This window comes from Oncorhynchus masou, chromosome 2 (genome assembly GCF_036934945.1).
Source record: "Oncorhynchus masou masou isolate Uvic2021 chromosome 2, UVic_Omas_1.1, whole genome shotgun sequence".
NCBI lineage: Eukaryota > Metazoa > Chordata > Actinopteri > Salmoniformes > Salmonidae > Oncorhynchus > Oncorhynchus masou.
The window spans coordinates 27,405,705-27,418,029 of record NC_088213.1 but is presented as its reverse complement, the minus strand read 5'-3'; the positions used below and the strand labels follow the sequence as shown (position 1 = coordinate 27,418,029).

Genomic DNA, 12,325 nt, shown 5'->3' with positions numbered 1-12,325 from the left:
TCAAATAAATAATGAAACATGTTCAATTTGGTTTAAATAATGCAAAAACAAAGTGTTGAAGAAAGTAATATGTGCCATGTAAAATATGTGCCATGTAAAAAAGCTAACGTTTAAGTTCCTTGCTCAGAACATGAGAACATATGAAAGTTGGTGGTTCCTTTTAACATGAGACTTCAATATTCCAAGGTAAGAGGTTTTAGGTTGTAGTTAATATAGTATTTATAGGACTATTTCTCTCTATACCATTTGTATTTCATATACCTTTGACTATTGGATGTTCTTATAGGTACTATAGTATTGCCAGTGTAACAGTATAGCTTCCGTCCCCCTCCTCGCCCCTACCTGGGCTCGAACCAGGAACACATCGACAACAGCCACACTCGAAGCATCGTTACCCATCGCTCCACAAAAGCCACGGCCCTTGCAGCGCAAGGGGAATAACTACTCCAAATCTAAAAGCGAGTGACGTTTGAAACAGTATTAGCGCACACCCAGCTAATTAGCTAGCCATTTCACATTGGTTACACCAGCCATTAGGCTGATAGGCTTGAAGTCATAAACAGCGCTGTACTTGCGAAGAGCTGCTGGAAAAACGCACGAAAGTGCTGTTTGAATGAATGATTACGGGCCTGCTGCTGCTCAGTCAGACTGCTCTATCAAATCAGACTTAATTATAACATAACACACAGGAATATGTGCCTTTGGTCATTTAATATGATCGAATCCTGAAACTATCATTTAGAAAACAAAACGTTTATTTCAGTGAAATACGGAACCGTTCGGTATTTTATCTAACGGGTGGCATCCCCAAATCTAAATATTCTTGTTACATTGCACAACCTTCAATGTATGTCGTAATTACGTAAGATTCTGGCAAATTAGTTTGCAATGAGCAAAGCAGCCCAAACGGTTGCATAATACCCTGACTCTGCGTGCAATGAACGCAAGAGAAATGACACTTTCACCTGGTTAACATTGCCTGCTAAACTGGATTGGCAGTTATAACTAGTGATTATGATTGATTGTTTTTTATAAGATAAGTTTAATGCTAGCTAGCAATTTACCTGGGCTTCTATTGCATTCGCGTAACAGGCAGGCTACTCGTGGAGTGCAATGGTTAGAGCGCTGGACTAGTTAACTGTACTGTTGCCAGATTGGAACCCCTGAGCTGACAAGGTGAACATCTGTTGTTCTGTCCCTGAACAAGGCAGTTAACCCACAGTTCCTAGGCAGTCATTGAAAATAAGAATGTGTTCTTAACTGACTTGCCTAGTTAAATAAAAGGTCTAAAAAAATTTTTTTTTAAATAATAATTGGAAATCGGTGCCCAAAAATACAGATTTCCGATTGTTATGAAAACTTGAAATCGGCCCTAATTAATCGGCCATTCCGATTTAATCGGTCGACCTCTACATGGAATAGTCTACAATTTATGCCTCATCTAGATATGTTAGTGCCACTGAATGAATTAAACATTTTGATGGGAGACTCTGTTACAGAGGAGTGTAAATGCTTTTTTTAGGCTGGATCATGTTGTTGAATTGTATTATATTGTTGTATATTTTAATTATGTAATGTACTGTTTGTTGCTGCCTTCTTGGTCAGGTCTCCCTTGACTCTGGGTCTCAATGGGTTTTCCTGGTTAAGTCAAGGTTAAATGAAAATGAATAAACATTTCGGATGTATATTTTTTGGATTGGTTTTTATTTGACTCATTGGCATGGTTTCTATTAGTGGAATAGGTCCTGGAAGTGAAAGTGTGATGTCTGTCTATCTGTTGATGCCCCAAAGGCTCTCTAGTTCTTAAAGTTAACATCAGCCTGTAGATAAATCACCCAGGTTCATTACCCAATGAAAACTTAAGACCAGACCCACCTAATGTTATGTCAAGGGAGCCTTAAAATAGAGCCTTCAAGTCTTCCATGCTAAAGAGGGGAGAGGGCTGGGTGATAGCAGAGGTTCCTCCATTTATACTCACCTTACTTTCCACAGTTCCTTTCACAAAAAGAGTGTGATTTGAAGTAACTTTTCCGACACGAAACATCCCCACATTGCTGATGTGTGTGGTAGACAGTATGGATGTGGACCCTAGTCATGGGTCTGGTTCTGGCCTGTCCATTCAGCACTTTTCTCTGGGGGATTCAGTTGGGATCACGCCGGCACTATGCTGCTGGATAATACAGGACTCTGCAATCAAAACAGGCTTTGTTAAACCCACAGCCAAGTAAGATCACTACAGCTGATCACAAGTCACAGTACAATACTAAACAGAAACACGACATGATGGTGGATGCACGTGTTGTACGCTAAAGATAAGTTTTCAGTGTATTAGAATGGATTGCTGTTTGTTTGTAAATGGAGGATGGATCCTGGTAGACATGGGGTGAATTCCAAATGGCATCCTAATTCCAAATGGTGTACTACTTTTGACAAGGGCCCATAGGGATCTGATGAAAAGCAGTGCACTATATAAGGAATAGGGTGCCATTTGGGATACATTCTGAGGCTGCAAGGCTGTACCCAGACTCAGAGTTATTATACATTAGGATAGATGGAAGGATATTGTAACAGAGTACAGGAATGTGCTACTTTGAAGAGTTGTGTAATAGGTACAGGCAAAATGATGGTCTGGGACTATGCATGGACTAGCATGCTGGGCAGTACTGGATGATACAGTTTGTATTGTAATGGGAAAGGTAGTAGAGTGGTTTGGAGAGCAGAGAGCTGTATAAAGGTCTTAGTTGTGGACTGGCAGTGTAGTAGTTTGGGGTGGAACTGTGTTGGGAAAAGGCTAATCAGTGTTGTAATTGGACAGTAGGTTGTCAGTAGCAGTGTTGGCTCCCTATCAGGGCCGGATGGGGAGATTAGAGTTGGGGTGGGCAGATTTACAGTAGGTGCCAGACAGGAGGGCAAGCCCATTACACTATACTGTAGAGACGGATCTACTCTAGCCTGTAGCAGCCTGCGACCAGGGTAAGGCTAATTATGAGTTTTCTCTTTGTGTTGTGCTTGTCTCACTGTGTTTTTTTTACTGTGTATGTCTCTCGTGTGCATATGGGTGAGAGGTTGTGCTTCATAACAATGCTATAGCTAGGAAAACTGGGTACGCTATGTTGAGTTACTATAAGTTTGTGAAATTAGTTTGTGCCTAAGGGTATTAATGATAGAATTTTCTATGCATTAGGACTTTTGAAACACTTCAAATATACAGACGAAACTGACTGCTTGTCTAACTTTAAAACCAATGCTTCATACGTGGCGTGTTGCATGAACAGCTTTAGTGTAGAGACGATGGTGCCTCTTGCTTTTGTTATTATTTTTGTAAGTTCTGGTGATGGCGTTGAGTCCCATTGTGAGCTAATATGCTAACTTGCTCTCTCTGATTCTTCATTTGCAGAACGTACCCTTTGACCCCTCAACCCCTCCATCCCATCTTTCCCATCCCAAAATTCCAATTTGTTTGGTTCTCATGTGTCTCTTCTCTTCTCTCTCCACAGGCGAGCCACACAGGAATGCGCTCCTACATTTACAATAAGAACTCTGTGATTGGCTCGCAGGCAGAGCACGGTGGGATGAGGACGTACTTCTTCAGTGCCGACACCCAGGAGGACATGAATGGTTGGATCCGAGCCATGAACCAGGCTGCTCTCATGCAGAGTAAAGGCATCAAGAGGTTAGTCCCTCCCTTCCACCCTGCAGGCCATTCCTAGTTGTCCCCTCTATAGTTGTCCCCAATAGTCCCCTCTGTAGTTATCCTCAATAGTCTCCTGTAGTTGTCCCCAATAGTCCCCTCTGTAGTTATCCTCAATAGTCTCCTGTAGTTGTCCCCAATAGTCTCCTCTGTAGTTATCCCCAATAGTCCCCTCTGTAGTTATCCTCAATAGTCTCCTGTAGTTGTCCCCAATAGTCTCCTCTGTAGTTATCCTCAATAGTCTCCTGTAGTTGTCCCCAATAGTCTCCTCTATAGTTATCCCCAATAGTCTCCTCTGTAGTTATCCTCAATAGTCCCCTCTGTAGTTATCCTCAATAGTCTCCTGTAGTTGTCCCCAAAAGTCTCCTCTGAAGTTATCCTCAATAGTCTCCTGTAGTTGTCCCCAATAGTCTCCTCTGTAGTTGTCCCCAATAGTCTCCTCTGTAGTTGTCCTCTGTAGTTATCCCCAATAGTCCCCTCTGTAGTTATCCTCAATAGTCTCCTGTAGTTGTCCCCAAAAGTCTCCTCTGTAGTTATCCTCAATAGTCTCCTGTAGTTGTCCCCAATAGTCTCCTCTGTAGTTATCCTCAATAGTCCCTTCTGTAGTTATCCCCAATAGTCTCCTGTAGTTGTCCCCAATAGTCTCTTGTAGTTGTCCCCAATAGTCTCTTGTAGTTGTCCCCAATAGTCTCCTCTGTAGTTGTCCCCAATAGTCTCCTCTGTAGTTGTCCCCAATAGTCTCCTCTGTAGTTGTCCCCAATAGTCTCCTCTGTAGTTATCCCCAATAGTCTCCTCTGTAGTTGTCCCCAATAGTCTCCTCTGTAGTCATCCCCAATAGTCCCCTCTGTAGTTATCCTCAATAGTCTCCCCTGTAGTTATCCCCAATAGTCTCCTGTAGTTATCCCCAATAGTCTCCTGTAGTTGTCCCCAATAGTCTCCTGTAGTTGTCCCCAATAGTCTCCTCTGTAGTTATCCCCAATAGTCTCCTCTGTAGTTGTCCCCAATAGTCTCCTGTAGTTATCCCCAATAGTCTCCTGTAGTTATCCCCAATAGTCTCCTCTGTAGTTGTCCCCAATAGTCTCCTGTAGTTGTCCCCAATAGTCTCCTGTAGTTGTCCCCAATAGTCTCCTGTAGTTGTCCCCAATAGTCTCCTGTAGTTGTCCCCAATAGTCTCCTCTGTAGTTATCCCCAATAGTCTCCTCTGTAGTTGTCCCCAATAGTCTCCTCTGTAGTTATCCCCAATAGTCCCCTCTATAGTTATCCTCAATAGTCTCCTGTAGTTTTCCCCAATAGTCTCCTCTGTAGTTGTCCCCAATAGTCTCCTCTGTGGTTATCCCCAATAGTCCCCTCTGTAGTTATCCTCAATAGTCTCCTCTGTAGTTATCCTCAATAGTCTCCTCTGTAGTTGTCCCCAATAGTCTCCTCTGTAGTTATCCCCAATAGTCCCCTCTGTAGTTATCCTCAATAGTCTCCTGTAGTTGTCCCCAAAAGTCTCCTCTGAAGTTATCCTCAATAGTCTCCTGTAGTTGTCCCCAATAGTCTCCTCTGTAGTTATCCCCAATAGTCTCCTCTGTAGTTATCCTCAATAGTCCCTTCTGTAGTTATCCCCAATAGTCTCCTGTAGTAGTCCCCAATAGTCTCCTGTAGTTGTCCCCAATAGTCTCTTGTAGTTGTCCCCAATAGTCTCTTGTAGTTGTCCCCAATAGTCTCCTCTGTAGTTATCCTCAATAGTCTCCTGTAGTTGTCCCCAATAGTCTCCTGTAGTTATCCTCAATAGTCTCCTGTAGTTTTCCCCAATAGTCTCCTCTGTAGTTATCCTCAATAGTCTCCTGTAGTTGTCCCCAATAGTCTCCTCTGTGGTTATCCCCAATAGTCCCCTCTGTAGTTATCCTCAATAGTCTCCTGTAGTTATCCCCAATAGTCCCCTCTGTAGTTATCCCCAATAGTCCCCTCTGTAGTTATCCTCAATAGTCTCCTGTAGTTGTCCCCAATAGTCTCCTCTGTAGTTGTCCCCAAAAGTCTCCTCTGTAGTTGTCCCCAATAGTCTCCTCTGTCGTTGTCTCCTCTGTAGTTGTCCCATGTGGTCTCCTCTGTAGTGCATCCCATGTGGTCTCCTCTGTAGTGCATCCCATGTGGTCTCCTCTGTAGTGTCATCCCATGTGGTCTCCTCTGTAGTGCATCCCATGTGGTCTCCTCTGTAGTGCATCCCATGTGGTCTCCTCTGTAGTGCATCCCATGTGGTCTCCTCTGTAGTGCATCCCATGTGGTCTCCTCTGTAGTGCATCCCATGTGGTCTCCTCTGTAGTGCATCCCATGTGGTCTCCTCTGTAGTGTCATCCCATGTGGTCTCCTCTGTAGTGTCATCCCATGTGGTCTCCTCTGTAGTGCATCCCATGTGGTCTCCTCTGTAGTGCATCCCATGTGGTCTCCTCTGTAGTGCATCCCATGTGGTCTCCTCTGTAGTGTCATCCCATGTGGTCTCCTCTGTAGTGTCATCCCATGTGGTCTCCTCTGTAGTGTCATCCTATGTGGTCTCCTCTGTAGTTTTCACCCTCGACAATTACTGTGATTATTATTATTTGACCATGCTGGTCATTTATGAATATTTGAACATCTTGGCCATGTCCTGTTATAATCTCCACCCGGCACAGCCAGAAGAGGACAGGCCAACCCTCATAGCCTGGTTCCTCTCTAGGTTTCTTCCTAGGTTTTGGCCTTTCTAGGGAGTTTTTCCTAGCCACCGTGCTTCTACACCTGCATTGCTTGCTGTTTGGGGTTTTAGGCTGGGTTTCTGTACAGCACTTTGAGGTATCAGCTGATGTACGAAGGGCTTTATGAATACATTTGATTTGATTTAGTTATCCCCAATAGTCTCCTCTGTAGTAACCCAAATAGTCTCTTCTGTTGTGTCCCCAATAATTCCCTCTGTAGTGTCCCCAATAATCCCCTCTAGTTATCCCCAATAGTCTCCTCTGTAGTGTCCTCAATAGTTATCCTCAATAGTCTCCTCTGTAGTGTCCCCAATAGTCTCCTCTGTAGTGTCCCCAATAGTCTCCTCTGTAGTGTCCCCAATAGTCTCCTCTGTAGTGTCCCCAATAGTCTCCTCTGTAGGTGTCCCCAATAGTCTCCTCTGTAGTTATACCCAATAGTCTCCTCTGTAGTTATACCCAATAGTCTCCTCTGTAGTTGTCCCCAATAGTCTCCTCTGTAGTTGTCCCCAATAGTCTCCTCTGTAGTTGTCCCCAATAGTCTCCTCTGTAGTTGTCCCCAATAGTCTCCTCTGTAGTTGTCCCCAATAGTCTCCTCTGTAGGTGTCCCCAATAGTCTCCTCTGTAGGTGTCCCCAATAGTCTCCTCTGTAGTTGTCCCCAATAGTCTCCTCTGTAGTTGTCCCCAATTAGTCTCCTCTGTAGTTGTCCCCAATTAGTCTCCTCTGTAGTTGTCCTCAATTAGTCTCCTCTGTAGTTGTCCTCAATTAGTCTCCTCTGTAGTTGTCCTCAATTAGTCTCCTCTGTAGTTGTCCTCAATTAGTCTCCTCTGTAGTTGTCCCCAATAGTCTCCTCTGTAGTTGTCCTCAATTAGTCTCCTCTGTAGTTGTCCCCAATAGTCCCTAGTAAACCCAATGACTCCTAGTCCAAACAGGGATCCACCAGTACCTCTCCCAATAGACCTCTGCCTCCCTCTCTCTTCCTATCACCTTCTCAGCACAAAAGCAAAGCACATTTTTCCCAGTCTGATCTTGATCATGTGCCTGTAGAAACATTAGCAAAGTGTTTAACTGTTGGGGTTATAGGTGGGAGTGTACCTGGCCTGGCCTGGCTTGGCATGGTTTTGGCATGGTTTAGCTTGGCCTGCTTGCCTGGGACTCAGTGAGCAGTCATCCATGGCAGGACAGGCGTAGCACTGCTCTGATAGTGTCTACTCTCCTGTGCTGTGGGATGATGGGATGTTGAGTTCTGCAGCTGGCTGCTGTATGGATGAGTGCTCCATCCTGCTCCTGCTGCCAGCTGAGCATGGGCCAGTCACAGGGCACAGACACGGTTCCTCCCTCTACTCCATCACAGGGCACAGACACGGTTCCTCCCTCTACTCCATCACAGGGCACAGACACGGTTCCTCACTCTACTCCATCACAGTGCACAGACACGGTTCCTCCCTCTACTCCATCACAGGGCACAGACACGGTTCCTCCCTCTACTCCATCACAGGGCACAGACACGGTTCCTCCCTCTACTCCATCACAGGGCACAGACACGGTTCCTCCCTCTACTCCATCACAGGGCACAGACACGGTTCCTCCCTCTACTCCATCACAGGGCACAGACACGGTTCCTCCCTCTACTCCATCACAGGGCACAGACACGGTTCCTCCCTCTACTCCATCACAGGGCACAGACACGGTTCCTCCCTCTACTCCATCACAGGGCACAGACACGGTTCCTCCCTCTACTCCATCACAGGGCACAGACACGGTTCCTCCCTCTACTCCATCACAGGGCACAGACACGGTTCCTCCCTCTACCCCATCACAGGGCACAGACACGGTTCCTCCCTCTACTCCATCACAGGGCACAGACACGGTTCCTCCCTCTACTCCATCACAGGGCACAGACACGGTTCCTCCCTCTACTCCATCACAGGGCACAGACACGGTTCCTCCCTCTACTCCATCACAGGGCACAGACACGGTTCCTCCCTCTACTCCATCACAGGGCACAGACACGGTTCCTCCCTCTACTCCATCACAGGGCACAGACACGGTTCCTCCCTCTACTCCATCACAGGGCACAGACACGGTTCCTCCCTCTACTCCATCACAGGGCACAAACACATCTGCGTCCCAAATGGCACCCTATTCCATATAGTGCACTACTGATTAGATCCTCATGGGCCCTGGGCAAAAGTAGTGCAGTATATAGGGAATAAAGAATAGCTGTTTCAATTAAAAGGAGAAAAAGTTATGGTTTGGCTAAACGGGTTACAGTTTGGTGAGATAAATGACACAGCTTGTGGTGTAGGAGAAAGTAAGTATACAGTGCACATACATGATGTGGCTGATCTGGACTGGCATGCTACAGCTGAGAGGGAAGGTTGGATCTGATGTTTTGTGAAACAGTACCATCTAGTGGCCAACGCTGCTCAGTGCTCATTAGCAGCTCCAAGGGAAGCTATTTCTCCTGAAAAGAATTGTCTGAATTGACGGCTAGTGCTACATTATAATGTTATCAGGATGTCAGCATTATCATGTAGACAGATTAGGCAGCAAGCTAGAACTTGGAATTTCAGTAGAACATTAGCTAACACTCGTTTACAGTACCAGTCAAAAGTTTGTACACACCCACTCATTCAAGGGTTGTTCTTTACATCAAAACTATGAAATAACCCATAACGAATCATGTGTTCACCAAAAAAGTGTTATACAGATTCTTCTAAGTAGCCACCCTTTGACTTGATGACAGCTTTACACACTTGGCATGCTGTCAACCAGCTTCACCTGAAATGCTTTTCCAATAGTCTTGAAGGAGCTCCCACATATGCTGAGCTGCTTTTCCTTCACTCTGCGTTTCAACTCATCCCAAACCATCTTAATTGGGTTGAGGTCGGTAATCTGATGCAGCACTCCATCACTCTCCTTCTTGGTCAAATAGCCCTTACAAAGCCTGGAGGTGTGTTTTGGGTCATTGTCCTGTTGAAAAACAAATGATAGTCCCACTAAGCTCAAACCAGATGGGATGGGGTATCGCTGCAGAATGCTGTGGTAGCCATGCTGGTTAAGTGTGCCTCAAATTCTAAATAAATCACACAGTGTCACCAGCAATGCACCATCACACCTCCTCCATGCTTCACGGTGGGAACTACACATGTGGAGATAATCCGTTCACCTACTCTGCGTCTCACAAAGACCTGGCGGTTGGAACCAAAAATAAAACATTTGGACTCATCAGACCAAAGGACAGATTTACACTGGTCTAATGTCCATTGCTCGTGTTTCTTGGCCCAAGCAAGTCTATTCTTCTTATTAGTGTCCTTTTAGTAGTAGTTTCTTTTCAGTAATTTGACCACGAAGGCCTGATTCACGCAGTCTCCTCTGAGCAGTTGATGTTGAGATGTGACTGTTACTTGAACTCTGAAGCATTTATTGGGGCTGCAATTTCAGAATTTCTGACATTTTCCAGATTGTCTAACCTTCATGTCTTAAAGTAATGTTGGACTGTCGTTTCTCTTTGCTTATTTGAGCTGTTCTTGCCATAATATGGACTTAGGGCTATCTTCTGTATACCACCCCACCTTGTCACAACACAACTGATTGGCTCAAACGCATTAAGAAGGAACGAAATTCCACAAACTTTTAAGAAGGCACACCTGTTACTTGAAATGCATTCCAGGTGCCTACCTTATGAAGATGGTTGAGAGAAGATTTTGAAGAATCTTAAATTTGATTTGTTTAACACTTTTTTGGTTACTTCATGGTTCCATATGTTATATTTCATAGTTTTGACGTCTTCACAATTATTCTACAATGTAGAAAATAGTCAAAATAAAGAAAAAGCCTTGAATGAGTAGGTGTGTATAAACTTTTGACTAGTATGTCTGAATATGCTCTGAACTTTGAAACTGAGTTAAAAACTGTCTATTGAGGACCTGCCCTGTCAATATTTGTAATCTAAACAATGTGTGATTTGTGAGATGTGTATAGTGTTGGTCTGGGAATCAGATAAATTATATCTCAGATGAATGACTCCCTGCAGAGGGAGAGTCTCTCATACATTCATCTGTGGGACAAATTAATGATCACAAGAGCTATTAAATAGAGTCATGGATGAAGAGGCTTCCCCAAGCTATTTGTTTAAAGACAAAATGGCTGTCATTTCGACTCTCAAGGGGAACCCAGCCTGCCTCCGATTCAAAGAGCCTCACTTAGTTACACTCCCCTCTCCATGAAAATATGTGGGTGTTAAAAACATATTGAAAACCCCTCCCTGTAGTCTCCCGTCCCTCTGTGGAGGATCTCGGTAATGAATTTAAATGTTTATTTTTTATTTCACCTTTATTTAACCAGGTAGGCAAGTTGAGAACAAGGTGTCATTTACAACTGTGACCTGGCCAAGATAAAGCAATGCAGTTCGACACATACAACAACACAGAGTTACACATGGAGTAAAACAAACATACAGTCAATAATACAGTAGAAAAATACATCTATATATGATGTGAGCAAATGAGGTGAGATAAGGGAGGTAAAGGCAATAAATAGGCCATGGTGGCAAAGTAAATACAATATAGCAATTAAAACACTGGAGTGGTAGATTTGACAGTAGATGAGTGTGCAAAGTAGAAATGCTGGGGTGTAAAGGAGCAAAATAAATAAATACAGTAGGGGAAGGGGTAGTTGTTTGGGCTATATATAGATGGGCTATGTACAGGTGCAGTGATCTGTGAGGGAGATAAGTGTTTCCAGTTTCAGAGATTTTTGTAGCTCGTTCCAGTCAATGGCAGCAGAGAACTGGAAGGAGAGGCAGCCAAAGGAGGAATTGGCTTTGGGGGTGACAAGTGAGATATACCTGCTGGAACGCGTGCTACGGCTGGGTGCTGCTATGGTGACCAGTGAGCAGAGATAAGGTGGGACTTTACCTAGCAGGATCTTGTAGATGACCTGGAGCCAGTGGGTTTGGCGACGAGTATGAAGCGAGGTCCAGCCAACGAGAGCGTACAGGTCGCAGTGGTGGGTAGTATATGGTGCTTTGGTGACAAAACGGATGGCACTGTGATAGACTACATCCAATTTGTTGAGTTGGGTGTTGGAGGCTATTTTGTAAATGACATCGCCAAAGTCGAGGATTGGTAAGATGGTCAGTTTTACGAGGGGATGTTTGGCAGCATGAGTGAAGGATGCTTTGTTGTGAAATAGGAAGCCAATTGTAGATTTCACTTTGGATTGGAGATGTTTTATGTGAGTCTGGAAGGAGAGTTTACAGTCTAACCAGACACCTAGGTATTTGTAGTTGTCCACATATTCTAAGTCGGAACCGTCCAGAGTAGTGATGCTGGGCAGGTGCAGGCAGCGATCGGTTGAAGAGCATGCATTTAGTTTTACTTGCATTTAAGAGCAGTTGGAGGCCACGGAAGGAGAGTTGTATGGCATTGAAGCTCGTCTGGAGGGTTGTTAACATAGTGTCCAAAGAAGGGCCAGAAGTATACAGAATGGTGTCGTCTGCGTAGAGGTGGATCAGAGACTCACCAGCAGCAAGAGCGACTAATGGACATTTGAATGCTTTCACTAGTATCACTCAGGTGGGGAAAAAAAGCTTATTTCTCTCAAATGTTGTGTACAAATTTGTTTACATACCTGTTAGTGAGAATTTCTGTTTTGCCCAGATAATCCATCCACCTGACAGGTTTGGCATATCAAGAAGCTGATTAAACAGCATGATCATTACACCGGGGCAACTTGCGCTGGGGACAATAGAAGCCACTAAAATGTGCAGTTTTGTCACTCAACACAATGAGGCATGTCTCAAGTTTTGAGGGAGCGCGCAATTGGCATGCTGACTGCAGGAATGTCCACCAGAGCTGTTGCCAGAGAACGTTATGTTAATTTCTCTACCATAAACTGCCTCCAGGCCCACCCATGGCC

General features: G+C 44.6%; 1 protein-coding gene across 6 annotated transcripts in view; it reads left to right on the top strand.

Moving 5' to 3' along the window:
* LOC135557839 (pleckstrin homology domain-containing family A member 7-like) overlaps nucleotides 1-12,325 on the top strand; it is a 141,227-nt gene that overhangs the window by 98,424 nt on the left and 30,478 nt on the right. For all 6 annotated transcript variants that reach the window (XM_064991516.1, XM_064991524.1, XM_064991506.1 and 3 more), the window contains one exon: nucleotides 3,498-3,673. In XM_064991516.1, the coding sequence (XP_064847588.1) occupies nucleotides 3,498-3,673 (176 nt within the window). The remainder of the gene's footprint in view (nucleotides 1-3,497; nucleotides 3,674-12,325) is intronic.